Below are 14944 nucleotides of genomic sequence, written 5' to 3'. Positions count from 1 at the left end.
TATAATTAGGAACTTTATTCTTTTACAAAAGTACAAATTTAATAGAGATGAGCACTTTTTTCCAAACCAACCAAACATTCAAAAATTGTTAAATTTAGCAAAAATAGAAATTCTAATAGATATGTTTTTTTAGACAAAAGACAATCCCTTGATCAACAATACTGTTTGTCCAAACGTCAGCACAAACAATAAAAATTAAAACCAATCTGAGTGATGGAAAAAGATTTTGCTTCAGATCTCAAAGGAATCATTGCACGTGACATGAACGTTGACCGTCTCCCAACATACATCTGTACAACGCCAAAAGGTACATGTCAAACAATGTCATTTCCTCTCCTACTGCATGTCATAAAGGGCAGTTTACAAATATTCGCTATTTGAGACATAAAATAATGCCCGATGACAGATACTAAATTTATTGTGAAATTTAATTTCATACACAAAAGTACAGGATCCAAAATGCAACATTAGTATTTTAAAATCATTACTGCAGTCTGCGAAAACCACCCTATTTTGAACGTATTTAAAAAAATGATCAAATTAACAATACGTACAACCTGCCATTTCTCCACAAATAAGTTACGAGAGATCCTGCTCTAGAATCGTTGTAGAAGCGATGCATATTAGTATTAGCATATTAGATAATTCCATGCCGTGAATTTGATTAAAAAACAATGGTGCCCTAGGAGGGCCACGTAAGGCACCATTTCACAGTATACTTAACACAGACACTAGTGAAACCGTACACACATTTAACTCCACACTGAGTGTGCGAGACAAAACTGTCACTGAATTTCAAAAGACCATCCAATAGGATGAAAGACAGTCAGTGTTTTACAACACAGAGTTTCTTCATTTTGCATAAATCTGTAACAAAAAAATCCCCCCAAAACATCCACACGTTTCCTCAGAGACTTAAAGATGAGCTACTTATAAGTTACTAAAAATACTCCCGACTCGTTAGACCTCTAAAAATTTGCATTCACATTTCCAGTGTCTCTATTGCAAACGAGGCTTTCGGTTAAAAACAAGTCCAGCCGCTATTTATATAAAACAAATCTCAATCTCTATCCTGAAACGTAAAACCAGTCTGAGTTCAAGTTAATGAATAAAAAGATCAACATTGCTCAAAATGATGGCTCATTAATCCAAAACAAAGGGGAAATAAAACCATAAAAGGGTCACCCAAAGGGGATAATCACATGGTGTCCACAGCCGCCGGCTTACGTGCTTTTCCAGAACCTTCTCATCTCCAGAACGGCCGCGTTTAGAAGTTTCACAGCAACAAGCTCGTAATGATCAAAGAGTTCATGCCACAGGTGAGTCTGAAGGCACAAACCGGAGATGAATGTGGAGAAGGAGAGGAAGACTTGAACGTATTACTGAGAGTCAAGCAGGTGGAGTACCATTAGGGTGGATGATCTCATCCATCTCACTGGATCAGTGCTACTTCAGAAGGGCCTTGTAGAGCAGCATGGACCTGGCTGTGGTTCGCTCCTGCTCCATGCAGAAGATCAAGTCCCTGAGGTTGACCCGGGTGATGCGCTGACGGGTCTGCCGGACTGAAGACGTGGAGGATGAGGTAGAGCCGGTCGCTGATCCAGAGGAGCCCGCAGGAAGCTGAATGGGAATAATGAAAGAATTCATTAGGTCATTGTCATAGGTTGATAAACGTTTGCCAAGGCTGTGATTGATGACAATAAATGGTTTCTACATTAAAGTAGGCTGTTAATTTTTTATTTTTTTTTAAACAAAAAAACAAGTGGTTAATTTTAACAAATGTTACCATTTATTAAATGTCTGTCTTTGCTGTTGCCAACATTTTACTGTATAAAATCTCTGCTCTGCTATTACCCTCTCACGACTAATAGCATAACATTTTTTTTTAAATATTATTATTATTATTATACAAATTTTAAAACAAATTTTAATTCTCAAAGATTGGATTAGGTCGGATTATTGTGCTTTTAATTTTAAACCATAAAATTGGACTGAAAAGATAGTAAAAAAAAAAAAAAACATTTTCATTATTCTCAAATATTAGGTCACATTATTTTGTGTTCATGTTTAACTTAAAAAAAAAAAGAAATAAAATTATATAAAAATCTACTTTTGGATTAAGATAGATTGCTTTGTATTTAATTTAAAATAGTAACAAAAAAAATTATATTCTCAAAGACTCAATTGGGTCAGATAGTTATGTCTAACTTAAGAGTAAAAGGAAATAAAATGAAATCTTTTTTATTCTCAAAGATTCGATTAGGTCAGATTGTTTTGTGTTCAATTTAAAATGGTAACAAGACAAAAAAAATGAGGCCAAAAGGTTTGTGTTTATTTAAAATAGTCCAAAATAATTCAAATCAAATAAAATGCAAAATTGAACTGAAGTCTTTGTGCTACTAAATCTGAGCCGAACCAGTCTGGCCTTGATTTGAATTCTTTTTTTCTTTTTTTTTTTTTGCAAGCATTTTTGCAGTAAAGACCTTGCAGTCATCAAAGATCCTTTGGTTTTGTGCTTTTGTGTGTTTGTCAGCACACCTGCACAACATGTGATCATCTGTTCTCAGCTCGAGGCTAGAGAACCACACCTCATGCCCCGGGCAGCAGACTTTTGATCTCAACTACAGTATCTCAAAGCAGTTCCTCTTCAGATTTGACTCAAACAAATGTGAGTGGGAAAGAGTGAGATCACAGCCACACTCTTATGAAAAACAAAGATCCTTCAAATAAAATCTATGCTTATGTATTACTAGTCAAGACGATGAAACAGAGGGCTAACGACCAGCTTTCTCAGCATTAAGATTATTTATGTAGTCCACCTTGAGGGGGAAAGACCTTACAACCAATTTCCTGGAGGAGTGAGGAAGATCGCATGTGTATCGTATTCACCAGCCGTACAGGGGGTCTATAGCGTGACATCACTCGGCTAGAATGAGGTTAGGGTCTCCAGCCTTCACTGAATACTAAGTGTACGTGAGAAGGTGTAAGATGGCCTCTGGGCACAAAACACACACCACACCCTACAGAAACAACATGCAGCTTTGTGGGATCTATATCACCCTCATACATGCTACACACCCTGAATGATTCCAACTCTCACACACACCCAGGGCTGGCAAAGGACACGACATGTTTACGCTGGCAGGTCGGTGCGTGGTCTTGTACGCCGTTTAATGTTTAATTGTTATGAGCACTTTAAAGAAAGAATGAAACGCAAAACTAAAATCAGAGATTACTGCCAAAATTTTCAGTGATTAACCACACCTAGAAGAGACTGTTCCAGGAAGTTAAGGACACGATCAAGTGATAGTAAGCCACTGGGTTACATATTGCACACACTTAACTAAACATGAAATCAATGCCGAGCATTGGATGCCGTATGTGTGTGTGGAGAAACGTAATTTAAAAATGTCATGCAACAGTCAGCAAACACTTATGAACGAGGTCTTCAACACAGACCCACTGTACTTGATTTCAAATGAATAGGTCAACGACATCTTATTTATTCAAACATTTGATTCTTACATGCAACGACTTGAATGCTATTTTTGAATTAAGATTAATTTCATATTTTTTTTAAAAGCGTGCATAAAAGTGAAACATGTCCTGATATTATATAAAGAAAAAGTCTTATTAAAATAATGAAATTTTTTCATTCGAAGCTTTTTTTTTCCATTACAACATTAATATCTTAAATATTAAATTACATACATTTTGCAGGTGGTACACCTAAATAATGCTATTGTTGATAAATTATTAAAATAGTTTGTTAATTGAAATAAAGCTGAAATAAAATAAAATGTAAATATTACATGGAACACTTACATTTGAAATTGTACCTAGGCAACTAACTAAACAATACAAAAATAAATCAAAGCTTAATAGAATTTTTTTTAAAAAAAAAACAAATATTAAAATTAAAAATATTAAAAAATAATTAGGATCTGTAGACATTATACATGTTGTCAGGAAAATGTTATTACTTTACATGGCGGTTACACATGACATTTTTATCATTGAATTGAAACTTTTTTGTGAAAACTGTATAAAAGTTTTTCAGAACCATAATGAATACAAAAGAGTTCATTTCTAAGAACTACATTTTTATCGTTGACCCATAATAAAATATTTACAAAAAGCAAAACATATCTCATTTTTAAAAATAAAAATCTAATATGTAATCACCTAAACTCTAGCCTTTAGTAAGATACAGTTTTACTTGCTCAACTCGATACTGCAGTACAGGAAGACTGCGTTTCACAGTTAGCATGTGTGGGTGAACACGCTCAGGGCATTTTGCCACTATCCTTGTGGTGCGTTAGAGATGGAGCTTGTTAAGCCTGCATAAATGTGTAAAGATATGGATGAATATATTACAGATGTGAGCATTAACATGCCCCAGGCACTGAGAGAAATGTATTTTTTAAACCACATTAGCTGTGGAGTGGAATATGTAGGGTGCACAAGCTATCTTTTCGAGTGTCATTAGGGTTAAAGTGTGTTTTAAACCCTTGAGTTGTGTTTGCGCGTGTTCACTGTGTGTAGGACAGCAAACACCTCCAGAGGAACTGGCTCCAAACCCTGAAGAGATGAGGCAGCTTACACTTGTAGGTCTCTGAAAGCCATGAATTGAGCAGAAAGGCATGAAACGTATCCTTCAACCAGATGTAAAGGCCTTAAAATCTTCAAAACGTGTACAAGTCATGCAAGAAGCAGCTCTGCTCCGAAGCTACCCTAGAATTGAGAAGCCCTTCAACTCAAAGTGACCAAACCACCACAGAAAAAACCCTCGCCAGACAAAATGGAGAGAAAAAACCTTATTACTCCACCTTATTCCTCCAAACGACTGTGAGCACTTCTGGCCTCTAAAGGTTAGAGAGTGCCTGAGGGTTCTGTGTGTCTCCAGCGTTTGGGGAAATGACTCGCCTTGCCTCTGCACGAACACAGCCCAGTCTCTGCAGAACTGCCGCCCGGGGCTACACAACCCTGCTCCACTTCACTTTAACCCTATACTATCCGGCTTTTTGATGGCAGTCTTTTACTTTGATCCAGGACCATCTAACCTTGTGCAATTACAAAACTATGAGGGACATGGTTGGGCTTCAAAACAGGCTGCTTAAACCACAACATCTTCCTCAAAGAAGATGCAGAGTTAAAAATAAAGTCTAAAAAATGAAGATTCTTTATTGGCATTGATGAATCTATGAAGAACCTTTAACATCCATTGCAAAAAAGGCTCTTTATAGTGGAAAAAGGTTCTTTAGATTATCAAGATGTTCTTCACACTAAGAAAAAAAAAATGTTCTTTTAAGACCTGTTCACAAAAAGGTTCTTTGGCGAAGCAAAAGGTTTGCATGGCAAAACCCCCCTTTCAGAACCTATATTTTTAAGAGTGTAAGATGGTTCTACGAAAGCTGCTAAGACCATGGTCACTTTTCCAGCCCAATTATGACAAAATCCTAGTTTGTGGTTCGGTGTGTATTATCCATGGATTAAATCTGTAAAGTAGTTGACACTACACATAATTAAAAAGTCTTGCTGTGGGGAAGGGGATTTTCTAATTAGTGAAATAGTGGCAAAGCTGCAGTTCCTGTGCCTCCAGTGAAGTTGAGGAGCTGAGGGGCAGAGCTGGGATAAAATCCAGGCCTGCGGCCCCAACCATAACAAGAGCATGTAAGGTTTTGTGGTGTTCCATCATTACCTCACCACACAATTAAGTACAGACACAACAAAGTCCAACTGGTGAAGATACTACCATGAATACCCTTAAATCTACCATGAATCCAACACACCATCAAATTAAAATCCTTAAATCAAACAGATGTTTTTTTCCCTTCATCCTTTACTAAAAATTTTATTGAGAGCCACTAACGGAATAGTTAAAACTAGATCCTCTAAAGAAAACTTGTATTCTGGGTGGTTGCTATTGCCTTTCAATAGTGTTTTGAGTGGTTTTAGCATGTTGCTATACAGTTGTTAAGGGGTTATTTTAGCATGTTGCAATGTGGTTGCTAAAAAAACACCCATTTAACCCTAGAAACACCCTAGCAACCACATAACATGCTATTTTTTCTAGATATTTTTTAGCATGTTTCTATGCCGTTGGTAAAACCCTAGAAACACCCTAACAACCACATAACATCCTAGTTTTTTCTAGTTTTGTTTAGCATGTTACTATGCAGTTGGTAAAACCCTAGAAACACCCTAACAACCGCATAACAAGCTAGCTGTTTTGAGTTTTTGTTTTTACCATGTTATGTGGTTGCTGGGGTATTCTGGGTGGATGCTATGTTGTTTCTAGGGCGTTCTTAGTGGTATCTGATCACATTATCGATTAAAAGAACCCACCCCAAGTCTATAGTCTCTAGATATGGCGCAGGTTCTAGTCAATGGACTAAATATCTATTACTAGCATTTATCAATATACAAAGCTCTCAAATCTGCCATAATCATTGCTAATAACCACCAAAAGGGAAAGTATTTTCGGTAAACCAAAAGTGCAGCATGTATGCCAAACACTTGGATCAGATATGAATGTCAGAAGATGCCACATACTGTGATTCATCCGGGCTGTAGGAGCTGACATCTCCAGACCTCTCCCTATCTGTTTTTTCAGGATTAAGCATAAGTGTCTAATTTGACACTCTGACAATGTACGTCTCTCAAATCTGTGTGGTAAATATCCACGGTGCAAATTCACAACTATTCTGCACACATTTTAGAAACAGCGTATCCCTTTCTCGCCCTGTTTCACTCTCTCAGCACAATGAACCGGGATGCTTCAGGCAGCACTTGCGGGAGAACGAACATTCTGCCTACATCTGCCTGCAATTCAAACAGCTCTCCCACATTGTGTTGTCTGTATAAAAAAAGAGCACTTGTCAACAGCTTACATGGCTACAAGGTACACATTAAGCTCGAGGGCGATGCTATACAAAACACACGGAGTAGCTCAACAAAGATTGTGGCATGATGGTCTTTAAAACACTCTTTGGTTTGGAGTACAAAAAAATGTTCCATTACAGTGGACTGGATGGTTAATGTCTCCACTACTACCGATTTTGTGTCTCGACTTTCAAAATAAGCTGATTTAACAAACATTGTTGCGGTTACATTCCGAATGGCGAAATGCACGCCTACTGTGTTTCAATCCAGAATAAACACAATGTATAAAGAGTAATAGCATGAGCTGTAATGGTAGCTGAACAGCTTGAGGGAATCAGGAGGGTAAGCCAAGATGGTGCCAATACCCCTCTGGCTTCTACATACACAGAGGGTCATTGCGGTAATATGAAACAGATTATTTACACAACCAACCAGAGATCTCTGGCAGTGGGGGAGAAAGAAAAAAAAATTAAGGGCAGGAAATCTAAGAATGTATATAACCATTTAGATTTACTCTTTAAGCCGTCTACAAATACACCGGAAATAGATCTGCACTCTTTCTCCTCTTAAATGCAACAATACTAATATAAATATGAAGAAATTAATAACCACAATGTACATAATTGCGGAACAAATATATATATATATACATAAATCGACAAAATCAACATTTCCTCAATTGGTATAACCATTCACAACCACAATGTGTATACCAACTGAGGAACGCCCTTGGTCAATCTAAAATATTATAATAATAAAAATAAAAAATCATCACACATGATTTACATAAATTAGACAACCATTTTGTTTTTATTTTTATAGCATCAACAAATAAATGCTCTTGAATCCTTTAATAAGAGTGCTTTGCGACTGACTGTTCTGGTTAATAACTCCAGAAAGGCGTTTACATTTAAGATTTAGAAACAAACCGCTTAAAACGCAGATAGAGATCAGTCTGTGTGACTTGTGAAAGGTTGTAACTTGTTCCAACTGATGAAATGGAGTGCGAATAAACTAAACGCAAGGAAGGACATGGTGAATCGGGAAGGAAAGCGATAAAGAGAGAGAGGGAACGAAAGAGAGAAAGGAGAGAAATGTGTAGAGTACGACTTGAATTTAATATTTCATGATTGCCTGAAGGATTTTTCACAGATCAATGTGACTCTGTACCCAAGCCAGTGTCAGCCAGAGAGCGTCAGGAGAAAGCAAAAGAGCGAAAGAGAGAAAGGGTAAAACAGTTGAAAGTATGAGATATATAGAGAAAGACAGAGAAAAGAGTTAAGGAGGACAAGCATAAAAAATTTACGCAAAAAAAAAAAAAAAAAAAGGAGAAAGAAAGTGACAGTAAAAGAAATATTTGGCTCATCGGTTCAGGAGACTGTTAGTCTTCTAAACACCAGTGTGTGTTTGCTCCATGAGACATACACCCTCCACTGCCTCTGTGCCGTGGGCTTCGCCAGAGGCACACATTACCTCCGTTAATGGGTTTCCATTTGAGCAGCAGAAAGGAAGCCAATAACCTATCCACACTAATGGATTAGTCTACATGTAGGCAACCTCTGCAGCTAATCTTGGACCAACTGTTTTCTTTCACAAAATAAAAAGGAACAAATGGATGTCACCATATGTGGGTACAAAAGTCAAATTCAAAAAAGAAAAAAAAAAAGAAAAAAAAAAGAGGGTAAAAACTCCAGTCTCAACAGCTATATCAGGCCAATAAATCGAAAAGAGTCTCCCCCATTGTTCTGATTTGTGTAACTAAAGCCAAACTTTCACAAAACTCTTGCAGTTGGAGGGAACACTCACCAAGTTGTCCTTCCATGGCTATCATGAACCAATAAACTTACAATTTTAATTAGCAAAGATTAACAAGGGAGGTAATTAATTTCTGAGATGGGCATCTTAAAAGCGCCAAAGGCTTGACTTTGTTGACGGAGCCGAATGCTTTTTCATTGATGTGGGCAAAATAGAGGGGCATCATTATAAGCTAGCGAAAAGCATGCACTTGCATTCTAAAAGAGTTGATGGCTGGAAACGTTCCTCTTTGGGGTCTATTGTGCTGTTATTGCTGGAACTGAATTTAGAGCACCTTATTCATTTTACCAAATAGCCCACAAAAACTTTATTAGCCATAACAGGTAAAAAAAGACAAAAGGGTGCAACGCTAAGAGTGACTACACAAACAAGATGATCACAATCTCCAAGCAACAAAGAACAGTAAGTAGCAAAAGTACTCTGAGACACGCTGAACATGAACTGGTCATGAAAGCTGAAACATATGGTTGGGCTGCCATTCGGTAATTGCAAAAATGGCAACAAATGATGCTTAAATTGGAGCAAGAACACCACACAAACCCCAGAGCAATGGAAAAAAGGTAATGTTCTGAAGAGCCATGTTTCTTCTTTTCTCCTACATCCAGACAGGTAAATGGTTTGATGATACATTTTAAGCCAAGATAAGGTCAAATGCATTTGTGGTCTCACCAAGTTCTCAATCTGAGCATCATCAAACCCGAACCATCATGTGAAGTTCTCAAACACACAGTAGGAACAGAAAATTCCATCTCCTTCATCCTTCAAGATACTTTTCTCATGGAGAATGATGCAATATTCCACTCCTCACACATCAAGACTTTTATAACAGTATTCCAAGAAGGACTGAAAATATTCTGGAGGCCCTGCTCTTCATTTGATCATAGCTAAATATTTTGTCAACTCCCTGTACAGACAACAGTAAGTCCATTAAGTGTCACACATTGCTTGTGTCTTTAAGCAAGATTTTTACTGTGTGTGTTGCGGGTCAAAAATGATTAATGTAAAAAGATTAGCATTGTTTATTTACCGAAATGAATCATATAGCAGTAATACCCAGATCTACAAATAAATATTTAATGCATAAATTAGGGTAATAAAACCACAAAAATATTTGCAACAACATCACTGCAAAATCTGGCTCCAAAAAATAAATAAATATATATTTCTGACTTTAGTTGAATTTTCTGTAACTAGCCCTCCAATTTAAAATCCTTTTCAGTCTGACACTAGGACTTTTCTGGGTCGATCAAATAAACCCAATTTAACCTCCCTTAATATATTGGATGAAAAAATGCTTGTCAAAGCAGGAATTGATCAATACAAAATTAAGAAAAACAGAACACATCACTCTTACAAAACCCTTACCACTAACAAAGACCTTCCACTTCTTGCAATGATAGCCTGAGGTCAGAAAGAGGCAATTTTTGGCATTATGTTATTCAGCGCAACCCCTACAAACTGATAACAGACTCTTCATGCTCCTTCTTATCATGTCAAAACACATGCAGATAACCCACAGATAGCGCACACAAGACTCATCACATCACCGTGCATAAAAAAAAAAAAAAAAAAAAACACACACTGGCGCTCCAATCAACCGGCAAAATCTGCCACAGGAAACAAGAGAATCTGTGTGAATTTTATATTAATGATCCAACTTTATACAACGGTAACAAACCACAGAGATAAAGCACAAGGTTAAGGCATGTAGGGGACAGAAAATGGGAGCCTACTGGAAACCTAAAAAAAAAAAAAAAAAAAAAAGATTCTATGGCTTACGACCGCTTGAAATATGGTGCACGAGTCATACAGACAGTTTGTGGGAAGTTTAACAGTGTCAGTGCCCATTATAGAAAACGAGCTCTGGACACCATGCAATCAGGGATGCACTGATAATAAAATTCTATTACTATTTTGTCTAAATACAATTAGAAAACAAAAAATAAAACAAATCAATTGTGAATTCAGGAAAAATTTATATTGATTTAGAAATTTTCTAAAGATTAAAGTCACAATGAAACGTAAATAGCAATAAATCTTTTCTTACGTATTGTGACGTACATCTGAACAAAACAAATCAACAAATAAAAAAGTAGGATGGGAACTGGTTCTATCCTTTAGTTGCTGATTAAATGGAGGCAGATCTGAATGCAAGCTTGCAGTTGATTTTTTTTTAAAAAGGGATGAGTTTAAGATGATTAAATGATTGGAGAAGTCTGGCATACTTCGAGAAATGTGTCATAATTAGAGAACATGTATAGAGAGAGATCTGTCATTACTTCCAGAAACAACAATTTACGATCAAGATTGAAAAACTGAAAATAAGAATTTATTTTCAAAATTGAAAATTGACCAAACAAGGTCAAAATTGAAAATAAGAATTTTGTATATATATAAATTACCGATCTATTGTGCATCCCTATATGCGGTTTGTCTTTGTTGCAGAACAGAAAGTCATACAGGTTTAGAACAACATGCAGCAGAGTAAATGATGGCGGTGTTATATTTTGAATGAACGGTCCCTTTAATGACACATTCAGAACAACCACACTCTCAGTTCAATGACTGGTAATGTTTAAACTTTAGACTGCTGCTGCAAAAAGCTATGCTTTGGTAGTGCTCATTACTGGCTACACATTTCAATCTGCCTTTGGTATTCCATGTCTGCCCCCACGTCCCCCCTCCCTCCCCCATTCAGTCTCTGCCCTCTGGCCGATCTGGCAGAGGGGGAGATTTTAATTGTGGCTATAGAACTCTGCACGGTTCTTTGCCTGTGAGCGAGCCCTCACTTCAGTGAGTGAGAGCTTGCTTTAGTGATATTGGGTCCAGTCCATCCCTTCAGGCTGCTTTTAATGGCCCTCTCCTCTCTTTCATAGCCGGGGCTGAGATTGTTTTCCATGTGATGCCTGTTAATTCTGCTGCAGGGAAGGGCAACCGTATATTCATTCTCCTTTTCTGTACGAGAGATACATTTCTTCTTGCTTTTCGTCTCCATTTTTCCTTCTCACAATACTCGCTTTTCTTGACTTGAACCGAAAGTTAGAGCCATCATGTTACGGAATGCATGCGGGCTGAGAATTTGCTTGTGGTTAGTGGACACCAAGAATCATGGTGATCTTGAAAAAAAATAATAGTAGTAGTAATAATATAAGATGTGCACAGATACAATAAGAAAATGTTTGTAGTACTGATCAATGGTGCATTCATATCTTCAATTTGTATTTTTGTTTCAGAGAAGAAAGTCATAAAAGGTTTAGACCACAATGAAGGTGTGTAACACTCACTTTTCACAAAACGAACTGAAAGTTAAAGCCAACATGTTACACTTACGAAACTCATGCGGGGCGAGAAGTTGCTCACGGTTAGTTTTGCGTCAAGAATTATGTTGATCAAAAAAAAAAAAAAAATGGTTCAAGAAGTGCACCAGATAATATGAAAACATCTTCTCTTCCTCTTTTTCCACATGGATTGTTTCTCAATCTGTCATCCTCTTCATCCCCCTGGCCTCAGGACTGAGATGAACATGTTAATATGGGCTGCCCATGTTAGGACAGCTCAACTCTGAACCCTCATGTGTGATCTGCCCCCAGGCTCAGTCTGGTATGCAGGCCCACAGGAACTCAGCGGCCTTTATTACAGCGTGCCCTAAAACTCGCCCTTCAGAAACGTCCTCATCACCTGCCCTTGTGACTAATCTACCCTCGAGCAGTCCTGCAGGCTTGCCCTCTGGCCTAAATGCTTCATCAACCCAAAGACAGACGGAATAGCAATTAAACAACAAACCGCCTCAAGGGCGTCGAGGCCAGACAAAGGCCAAGCAGAAAACTGCGCCCTTTCCTCAACCGCTGCAAACAAGAACTTGAGTGTTTTATCACTATGTCCCCGACAAAGTTCCCCGCAGAACGACACCACAGGAAGCTCGCAGAGAACGAACAGGGAGCAAGGACGAGGTATTTTGCTGTCAGGACACGAGGGTGGGGGAAGAATGAGTGGAGCCATAATGACATGGTTGCCTCCCGCTCAGGGCCATGCTGCCCTTCAGGCACATTGCTGTGATGAAATCTCTGACTGGACCCTTCAGAGCAGGCCCAGCCACGGACCTCTGGGCGAGGACCGACCCCTTTAGAAAAGTCATATTCACTTTGCTCCACACTGAGGCAGTGTGTGCTCGAGTTTCTGCGCACATGTTGGGGGAGGCACTGCCGAAGGCAACGTTGAGTTGGATGTGAAAGACAGAAATGATGGGATGAAAACAAAGAGAGAAGACATCTACTTTCCTTCATTCTGGACGCAAACGCTCTTACCTGTGACACCAAAAAAGGCATCTGGGAAAGCATGAAGTTGTGTAATCAAAGTTTGGTTCTGTTTGCTGATCTGTTTTGGTTATGCTTTATGTGGGTGGATGAAGGTAATCCATAGTGAAAGAGGTCGGCAGTGCATTCATAGAGCAGAAATAATGCTTTTATTTGGTTATTTATGCTCTCCATAAAGGGACATTTAGTGCCCTCCACAGCAGCAGATTGTTCCAATGCAAGTAAAGAGAAGATCTAAAACATGTGGCGGGTCATTAGAAGGCAGCCCCTACTGTTAATGTTAATAGTGGTAATGATCGTTTATGTGCAATATCGTCTGGCACATCTCTTATTGATAATTTGCCATGGGCTGCAGCATGTGAAGTCACATTATTTACATAGAACTGAAATGACACATGCATGATTTACTAAATTAGCACAAATAAGCTTTGCCCAAGCAAAAAAGCCAATAAGCATATCTCTGGTTGGGGCATTTATTATGGCCATATATTATAAGCTTGTGAGTGCAACAGTCAGATTCCCAAAGCAAAAATATTTTTGTTTTACCAGTTTTTTGACAATATTACCAGTGCTTTGTAGTTCATTCACTCAAAAGACATTTAGTAGATAAGAATACAATCTTGTACAATCTTTATTCCATTTCATGTTTGTAATATGAACCACATAAGCTGGTTAGTTTGGTTTATGGCAAAAGTGTCTGGTCATTGTTATACTACATTAAACTATTAAAAAATGCTTTTTAAACATTTGCTGGGTTTAAAGAATTGTGAGAGAAACATACTGCATTTCAGGAGCTGACACGCTTGAATCTACTTAGTATTGGCACAAATGAACCTTAGTTTGGAGGTCCAAATAAATAAGGGCCCAAGGGTCTTACCTCTGCACCTGCTGAGGCCCCAGGAGAGTCAAGCTTGCGTTTCTTGCGGGGTCCAATGGCAGCAAGGGCTGTAAGGTTGGCATCCCGCTGTCTCATCTGGGCGAGTTCCTGCTGCTGCATCTGAATGGCAAGAACATTCAATCAATATCAACTGCATGAACGGTATATATCATAACAATTAATGCGAAACAGACAAGCATTGTTTAGGTCTGTGAAAAACAAGTCCCCAAATAAGTATTACTGTGTATCACATTCTTTTACTTGAATTATCATTTTCAAATATTTGTATGCTGTGTATTTTACATTCATTCCAAACTGCCCTGAAGAGCTCTATAGAGCAAATGAAGCTCTGAACATCATGCACAGCTTCAATGCAGCAAATAACTCAGAGCTTTTGCCGTATCTGGGTGCTTAATTCAATTTCTTTTCACGAGGGAATGAGAGAGAAAGTGAGTGAGTGTTTGAGAATGAGAGAGCGAGCGATTTTCAAAAAGCACAGCCCGCAGGTAAAGTCATCTCACCCTAGCAGGCAGTGACAGAGCCAGCCATGCCGGGAGGGGTGGATGAGGAGGGGGGGGCAGCGCGTCCTCTGTTCCCCCGCTCGGAGTGAGTGCTGCTGGGCACAGATTGCAGAGAGAGTCCTCACCTCTCCTCACCCTGACACTCACACCACTGCGGCCATGAACTCGCAAAAAAACACTAGCAGCAAGAACGGTTTTGTGTGTCATCGACAGCACTATTGGAAAGTGCATTCACTGAGCAGCAGTGGCCACAGGAGTTATGAAGTGAAGTGGGGGAAATGTGGGAACTAAACATTAGAGGTGGGGGTACAGGACGGATGACGTTCCAAAAAGAGATTCCCATACCAGGAGGACCTGGAAATAGTTTCATTTTGTTAAGTTAAACCTATAAATAAAATAAAATATTAAACTAAAATACTGGGCTGTCAATATCTTAAGAGCTAACTAACTGTGATTAATCGTACGATTTTTGTTACCATTTTGTTTCATAAAATGTCTAATATTCATAATACATATTATTAAAAAAAGACTAT

General features: G+C 38.3%; 1 protein-coding gene across 3 annotated transcripts in view; it reads right to left on the bottom strand.

Annotated features, from left to right (window-relative positions):
- LOC311282832 (transcription initiation factor TFIID subunit 4) overlaps positions 1 to 14944 on the bottom strand; it is a 35417-nt gene continuing 20473 nt past the window's right edge. For 2 of the 3 annotated variants that reach the window (XM_084396878.1, XM_084396880.1), the window contains exons 13-14: positions 13891 to 14010; positions 1 to 1620 (exon numbers count right to left, since the gene is read on the bottom strand). In XM_084396878.1, the coding sequence (XP_084253004.1) occupies positions 1447 to 1620; positions 13891 to 14010 (294 nt within the window). In that variant the 3' untranslated portion in view covers positions 1 to 1446. The remainder of the gene's footprint in view (positions 1621 to 13890; positions 14011 to 14944) is intronic. The other variant, XM_084396879.1, reaches the window with a different exon arrangement.

The sequence above is a fragment of the Rutilus rutilus genome (assembly GCF_951802725.1).
Source record: "Rutilus rutilus genome assembly, chromosome: 23".
Taxonomy (NCBI): Eukaryota; Metazoa; Chordata; class Actinopteri; order Cypriniformes; family Leuciscidae; genus Rutilus; species Rutilus rutilus.
Note: the sequence above shows the minus strand (reverse complement) of the source record. Positions and strands in the feature narration are given on the sequence as shown.